At 39.8% G+C, this 8,682-nt stretch overlaps 1 protein-coding gene across 1 annotated transcript in view; it reads right to left on the minus strand.

Moving 5' to 3' along the window:
* The window catches only part of pde3b (phosphodiesterase 3B), a 42,407-nt gene extending 38,015 nt beyond the window's left edge, over positions 1–4,392 (minus strand). The window contains exon 1 of the mRNA XM_011489431.4: positions 2,796–4,392. Within this exon, the coding sequence (XP_011487733.1) occupies positions 2,796–3,683 (888 nt within the window). The 5' untranslated portion in view covers positions 3,684–4,392. The remainder of the gene's footprint in view (positions 1–2,795) is intronic.
* Positions 4,393–8,682: the final 4,290 nt, after the last annotated feature.

The following is an 8,682-nucleotide window of genomic DNA, read 5'->3' on the forward strand; positions in this document are numbered from 1 at the left end:
TAAATAGAACTTTTTTGTGTTTGCAAAGACTTATTGTCAAGGTATCTACATTGAGCGATTTGCGTTTGTCCTGTTTTTACACTTGTGTCAATATTATGTTGAAACTGCATGAAGGATGTGAATGTGCAGATGTGGCTCCCTGTTTTTCTGCAAGTTTACAGCTTTAAAATTTAACGTATTAAAAAAAAAGAGAGAAAGGGGGGGGGGGGGCTTCTTTGTGTATGAAATGTCTGAGAAGATGAAGACCATGTGTGGCATTACCAGTGAACCCCGAGTAACTCATTTCACTGTTTTCTTTCTCTGGCCTTTCTGTGACACAAAACCCAACTGTTCCTCTGAGAAAGGAACTAACACGAACGTTAAGCAGCTACAACTTTTTGTTGGAAACTGTCTTTATAGCACTACCTGATATTGCAGCTGTATCAAATAGCCAAAGTCTAGTAAATAACCTAAAATCACTAATACATCAAGAATTATTGTATAAAATGTGTTTAAATTCTGCTGATATTTTTCCAGCAAGGTAAAATCAATCACATCATGAAACTATGAGATGTGCTCGTCAGGAAAAAGTAACTTAGAAACCATTTAAAGATCATAATACAAGTTGTGATAAAAAAAAGGCCCTGATTGCTAACTTTTACCAGTTTTTTGTTTAAAAAACAAAAAAAAACAAGAAACATACTGTTTCGACTTTCTGCAGACAACAATGACATGTAGGACTTCTGGAGTCAAGTGTGCTGTAAATACCAACCCACAAACACAATGGAAACTAGCTCTGGCCCTGCAGTGGTCTAAACTACTTTGGTGGAACTCAGCCTTCGTCACAAAGATAAATGAAGGTTAAAAACAGCCTCTACGTACAGTTTGGCTTGCTTCTCTGAAAGACATCCCAGGTGATCTCTGCATCTACAGCTCCTGGAATGTGTTGTTTGACAGAAAAAACTACAGTAAAGTGGTGGTCAAACGCAAAGCGCCTATCATTTTCACCCCCAGATTTTGATTTCTGTGGCGTGTTTTAAAACTAATACAATATAACGGCTAATCTCCAAATAACATGCAAAACAATGAGGTGAACAACAAATGCTGGAAATAGCCCAATTCAGACTAAATGGACATCTAGTATTTTTATCATCTCTCTCAAACCTCGAAGGACAGAAAAAAAAAAACACAATACGAGTGACCTGATGGCTGGCCGTGCGTCACAATACCGCTTTCTTTCTGTTTTTTTATTTTATTTTTTTGAAGTGCAGAAAATAATGTCCACCTCATCTAAACATAACTGGAGGCAGCAGCACGCATTCTGCCTGCTTTTGTCCACAACACATTGCATGCAACACGATAGCCTTTATTTAGAAAGTGTATCAAATGATACGCAGAAGAGTGTTTTTTTTTTAAACCGAGCATCACCTGCTGGAGTCCGCCTCGGTTTATGACCATAAGCAGCCTGCTTGGACACAAATGTTTATGTTTAGCCACACAGAAAAAGAAGACTGCCTTTCTTGTGTTGTTGATTATTTGTTTGGAAGCGAAAAGGCCTCATCTCTGGTTAGCTGTTGTTTGTTTGGTTTTCTGAACAGGATGTGGACGGGGCCTCACGTTTTACTGAAGCCATGATCCTCTAGGACCCATAAAATGTGGAAGAAAGTGGCACATCATAATAGCAAGATGTTTTTTTCTTCTTCTTCAAAGTCGGTTGCATAATAACTGGAAGTACTGCAAAACAGCAGCACCGTAATTTATGACTACTATCAACAGATGATAAAAGAAAATATCACAGCAGCTCTTTAGAATGTTAAGCTTTATCCATTCTTTTTTTTTAGAATTTTGTATATTCTGTATGCTTTTGTGGAATTTAGGATAGAATATATATATATATATATATATATATATATATATATATATATATATATATATATATATATATAAAACAGCTATGCGTAAACTGTTTCAGTTATCAAGGAAGGCATTAAGAAATATCAATCATGCAAATTGTTTCATTTTAAAGTTTACGCCTTTCCAATTTTTCTAAACAAAAATGTATACATACTGTTTATTAAGATAAGCGACAAGTTTATGTATATTTAAACAACGTTTTTTCTAAACCAAAATGACACAAAAAGGTCAATTTTGTTTAAAAAAAAACAACCTATCAACCAATCAAAGGGATTTTTAACTGTTTATAGAGTAAAACTTGAGGCTAACTATTATTATGATCTAGAAAACGTCTAAAAACAACTCATAGAAACTCATGTGTTCAACTTGTATTGTACTTGGAATGTTATAGGACCTGCATTTTATAGATGTTAATACGTTTTATTATATACGAATATATTGGGGGCAACTGAAGCATATATTTAAGGCATTTTTTGCTCCTTTTTTTATCCATATTAGTTTACTTTCTTTTATTAGGACCATTTACTAAGGTTATTTAATGAAATGATAATAAACAAAAACGAATAAAATAATATGTTATTATTCTTTTGAAGCTAGTACCATAGTCCAACTTTGAAGTGGTCCATTTAAGTAGCTTGAGCAGCTTTTGTTAACACAAAAATGTATTTCTTTAAACGAACTTCCAGATTGCAGGTCAATGGAACCGACTACTTCCTGGAGTTTTTGCATAATTAACCAGCAGCTAGACGTGCACGCTCCCCTGTTCGCTTTGGGTTGACAGGGCTGTCTTCGGGCTCTTGCACGTGTGTGCACTGACTTTGGGGCCAGCACAGTGGATCATCTGCGGGCCTATTTTAGAACCCACGGAGACAGTCGTGTTCCTGCGGGACATGATGACCTACCTGCTCTCTAGATATGCAGGGCAACGAAGGTCTGCGGGGCATTTTACAACTGCCATAATAGCTGGTCGACGTTTCTCCGAGGGAAACGCAGCTGGACCGTCTCCTCGGTCTGATGACGGGGACCTTCTCCTCCACGTTCGAAGTCCCGCTTTGCGCGTCCCTCGCCGGGTAGTAGCGGTCAAAACAGAGCCCCAACAGGCAGCCCGACACCCCGGCGAAGCACGCCAGGAGCGGTCTGAGGAGTGCGGGCAGACCGCTCAAACTTGTGAAAGACACCAGCCATACAACGCTGGCGAACACCAGGATGAGGACGCTGTGTTTGAGCTTCAGAGTCGGGATCAGCGTGAGCAGACCCACACATCCCAACACGAACAGCAACCTGCCCACCATTTGCATCTGGTGCTGGTCCTCTCCCCACTGCAAAAAGCGCAAAACCAGAAAATCTCCGAGGAAACAGGACGCTGGCAGCGACACCAGCCAACATTTGCTGCTCTCCTTCTTTTTCCTCCTCAGGTAAAATGTTAGAAAGAAGAAAGCACATCCTAGGCTGAAGAGTGGACTGATGGACTGGGAGAAGCCCGACAAAAAAGTCCGCAAATCCCATAGCGAGTCACTTTGCAAGGTCCTGGAAAGGAGAAAGGAAATCGCGAAAACAACAAAGGCGCCGACGTACAGGGCTGAGACCTTTAACAATTTCGAATTGAAAACGTCCTCGTTGCAAAACCTGCACAAGCTGAACAAAAATCCCCTCTGGGGGTCCTGTTTCAGGGGGGTGACGCAGCTCTTCACATAGCCGTTCCTGAAGCCCTCCGAGCTGTTTACACTTCCAGCCCCGTCGTGGTGCCTTATTTTGCCGTGGAGAACCTCTGCTTCCTCCCGCGCGGCCATAGCTGGCGCCTGGCTCCTTTGTGTCCTCTCGCAAGTCCCCCTTCGCCCACTATTCACGCCGTATTAACGCTGAACTACATGACAGCAAACGCACTCCATGGTCACTCTAACGTGCTCCTACACTTGGACTAAAGAAAGAAGGTGAGATGTTTTTTTCCCCCAGAAATGGGGCTCTCTGTCGCCCCCTATAGGCTACAACTGTGATGTGGAGCCCAGACCCGGTCCAGCAGTTTTTCGACGCAAGTATTTCAAAGCAGACACTATTTTGGAGTATTTTACTTCGACAAAACACTTTTAAACTATTCTGTAAGACGACGCACAGGCCGGTTTGTAATCAGCCTCCATTCAAACATGTATTTTATTAAGAAAAATCAACTTTCTCTAATTGAAGCGCCTGTCACTGCTCTCATTTAACAATTCAAAAACATGTCTAGAACTAGAAACATTTTACAAAAGTCCATACGAGAAGTTCTATGAATGATGCAGTCTAGGACCATTCCCATCAGGCACTGTGTTGTTTTCAAATGCAACATTTTCTAATCTATTTTAGTACACAATTAAAATGTTCTTCCTCTATTTTCAATGAAAATGATAATTTTAAAAAAGAGTGCAAAATAAAAAGTTCAATATCAAATAGGCCCAGAAAGTTCAGTCATAAACAGAAATCAATAAATATCTGGTAAGTGGCCCCATCGTGTGTCGCTTTATCACGCCACTCTGTTATCAATTAGTTGTACTGACTAGGAGGATCAGAGGATCACCGAGTGATGGATCCAAACAAACCACTAGGGGGGATAACGTTACAGGAAATGAGCTGCACTAAATTGGTTATCACGAGGAGGAAAGCGCCATCCACCTTTCAAAAAGAGCCTCTTTTTATATCCAGGTGTAAAAGCTGCCGACCTAGTTTTGAATTAAAATGAGAGATAAGTGTATATAGGCTGCTACTTTTACAAAAAATAAAAAGATTTAAGATGAATATGTTACAATAAATAATAAAAACCGGTTTTATTTTCAAGTTTACTGAACAATTAGTGCAGAATTGCAAAAAAAATAAAAACAAGATAAACACCAGTTGAAAAGTTATTTTTAATGTTTGGAAAAACATAATCTGATGTTTTTCCTTTGTGACTGTTTCCAAAGTGAGTTCCAAGAGTTATTATTGTTTTTGCAAAATAAATAAGCTTTCCTGTTTGCTCTTCTGTGCAAATGTCAAAGGTCTGTCATTTTACCTTTACACTCTTGTGACATTTGATGTCTTACAAAGGTATCACTCTAGTCCATTTTGATATCTCCCATGCCATTACTTGGCAAAAGCAGTCTATTTAAGTGTACTACAATTAAACTTTATCCATACGAAAAGTGAGCTAGTATACTTGAAGTCTAGCTTTTAGATACTATCAATGTATTGTATTCAATTCAATTCAAACAACTTTAGCAGAACTTTATGTAACATGTTTCTGTTTTGTACAGTTAGTGACTGAAACCAGCGGATAATCGAGAAAGTTTTTACATTTTCAATGAAAGCATAAGATAATCTCATCAGAATGTCACTGCCGGTTCCAAATTATTTGAATTTTCTCAGGAGGCATTGTCTCTGAATGCACAAAGATTGTTCTCAGGTACATGTGTGCTCCTTAACAAGCTTCTCAGCGAGGATGGAGTTGAAGTTTGCAAACAGGAGCCTGGCTGTGCTGTTGGGCATGTCCAGAAGCTTATGAATGATGTTCATGATGAAGATCTTTGCTTCATCAACACTGCTGGCAGCTCATCCATGATTGGATTGTTTAGCTTTGTGACGACCTTTATGATCCTCTCCATGAACTTCATTGCCAGAGATGTAAAAGCCACAGGATAGAGATTATTCAGGACCACAGGTTTGCCTTTTTTCTCAATGGGGATTACTGTGGAATGTTTCCAATGCGTAGGTACTGTGCTGCTGGACAGAGAGCTCTGGAACAGATGGTAAAACACCCCTGCCAGTTGCTCAGCACAGGGTTCACCCACAGATGTTGTCTGGTAGCTGATTTTCTTTTTGTCCTTTCCTTTTTGGTTTTCACAACCTCTGCTGTGTTTGGGAAAGTCAGAAAAGATTCCTTAGTTCTGAATGAGGAAATGGCTGAATTGATCTGATTGATGTTATGCTTCTCAAATCTGTTGAAGAAGCAGTTGTGGCCGTTGGGAAGAGAAGTAGAGCTCAAAGCTGCCATGTTTTTGACACCCTGCCAGGCTGCACAAAGATTCCCTGTTGCAAAGGACTATTCTCCGTAGTTTTTGTAATCCTGCTTGACCCCTGTTGGTTGACCTCCTTGTTAACCTCTCTCTTTTTTAAGCCTCACCACAGGCTAAGAAAATTCTCTTTTTTTTTTGTTCGGGTTGGTTTTAAGAGCTATGGTTACCATGGGTGTGTTGTTGGGCTAGATGGTAACTTTTTTTTGAAGGGGATACTACTGTCCACACAGAAAGAGATGTAAGCAGACACTGTCTCCACCTGTTTGTTGATGTTGGAGGAGGATGTGAGGATGTTCCAATAGGTGGTTTCAAAGCATCTCTGCAGCCTATCAATACTCACTGTTGTCCACTGTTTAATGTCCTTAATTGTTTTCTGTGTCCTCCTAAGCACTGGGCAGTAAAATGGACCAAGTACTATACTTACTAAAATCAACTTCAAGTGTGCTACTTTTTTGTTGAGGGATCTTGATAAACAAAAATGAGATCTTTTAAAGGAATGTAAGCATCCGCAAAATTCACAAAAAAATATTTTAATCTTACATCAGAATTCCCCTCTGGGAAAGTCCTGTTTGCAGACAACACCACAGTCATTGGGATCTTCAGGGATGGCGATGAGTCTGCTGACAGAGGAGAAGTGGAACAGGTAATCCTCTGGTGCAGCAAGATCCACCTGGAGTTTAACTCACTTACAACATTGGAGATGACAGTGGACTTCAGGAAGACCCCACCCCCCTCAACCTACAATTCTCAACAGCACTGTCCCCTTAACCCTTTTGCTATCCTATGACCCCACCCTTACATTGACGTGTTCTCCCTACCATGACAAAGGTGGATAAAGGTGAAGAGGATTTCATGTAATCCATGAACACCAGTGAAGATCACAAATCATTGAAGAAAAAAGGTTCAACACACTGTCTTGTGGGGTCTAGATGACCCAACTCCCAATGTTAACGTGCCAAGGATAGCACAAGGGTTACCAGACTCACGCAGCTTCCTAGGGTCCTCCATCTCACGCGACCTTGAGTGGACCTATCACACCGACTCACTCCGGAAAAAAGCTCAGCAGAGGTTGTACTTCCTGTGACAACTTAAGAAGTTCAACCTGCCTCAGGAGCTGCTGACGATCTTCTACACAGAAATAATCCAGTGTTCCCTGACTACATCCATCGTCGTTGGATCTGCAACTAGAGATTCATCAGATCTGCTGAGAGGATCACTGGTTCCAGCCTTCCCTCCATCCAGGATCTGTTCTGGTCCAGGGTCAGGAAGCGGGCTGGTAGAATCGCTAAAGACTCCTCTCATCTTGGACACTACCTTTTCAGCCTCCTCACGTTAGGGTGGAGTTTCAGAACAATGTGCGCCAAAACCACTCGCCACAAAGTCAGCTTCTTCCCCCGACCTGTCACTTTCATGAACTTCTGACCAATCACAGATTATGGAAAAGAGACATGAGAATTGTCACACAGAAGTACTGTTGTATTTTATTTATTTTTATTTATCGTTATATTTTTCTTCATATTTTTTTTTTTTTTTTTGTCTTTACCTTTTTCCCATTGTTGCTTGGTTTGCACGAGAGCATGAGACACCAAAGCTAATAAATTCCTTGTATATGCACTGTACTTGGCCAAGAAAGCCGATTCTGATAAAACCATGAACACATATTTCCAAAAGTAATTTACTTACTGTGTAGTTAAGATTAAATTAAGAAGCAGATCCACCTGTGACAGAGTACATAATAAATCTATTCCTCACGTTGTTCCAAATTTGTCAACACTCTATAAAATTAGTGACTTTTGGGCTTATTTTATGGGTTCATGTCCCTCTACCTTTTTTTTTTTGACTACCAAATATTTCATCACAGACTAGACACGTCTTCTGTTAAAAAATAGCTGTTTTTTTCTGTTTCAGTACTTAATTTTTGTTCTAATGTTAAATTATCATAACTTTTAAGTGTACACATCCCACCAGCTGTGTGAAGGGTATGTCACATCGTCAAAAGCTTTAAAGTACTCGACTCCTTTTTTCAGCCACTTTGATTTGGATGTAGAATCAAGCTGTTACCAAAAAGATGTCACTTCATTCACTTAAAAAAGGCTGTAGTTTTAAAATAAACCATACATTGTCAGTGATGGCCAACAGCTAAGATATTGACCCTAAATTTGTTGAAAAAACGATTAATTCAATAGAGACTCAATTCCACAGAGAAAAAAACAAAAAAGTTATTGAATGGAGTCTGGGAATGTGGGAAACTTGGATCGCAGGCCTCAGCCATGACTAGTGATAAGAAGTTTTGATGATAATAACAGGAAACACACAGATGGATAAAATTACTTCATTTCCCACCAGAGGTGCTGAATAGAGAAAAACAGAGCCATGCTAACATGGGAAGATTTTCTGTTCCCCAAAATCTAACAATGCTTAAGGATGAGAACAAATAAACAATGCAATAAAATAAAAATAAAAACGGACAAACCAAACTTGTCACCAATGTAAGCTGGTAAAAAAAAGCACACTAGTGTTTAATATAGCCCTTTGACTTGTCATCATCTGACAAATGACTTTTTGACTGCAGACATTTTACCATAGCGCAGCAGGAAAAGCACTTATGTGATTAATAAAATTAACAATGACTGCACATGATTAAATTTAACCCGGTCTGGCATTGTGCATGCTGGCTCATTGCTCTAATGTCATTTGTTGCACCTGCTGCCAGAACAAATGTCTGCTGTGAAAAGGTCAGGGAAAAAGTGGAGCACAGCACTTTTGT

Source organism: Oryzias latipes, chromosome 3 (genome assembly GCF_053564925.1).
Source record: "Oryzias latipes strain Hd-rR chromosome 3, Olatipes_Hd-rR_3.1".
NCBI classification, from domain to species: Eukaryota; Metazoa; Chordata; class Actinopteri; order Beloniformes; family Adrianichthyidae; genus Oryzias; species Oryzias latipes.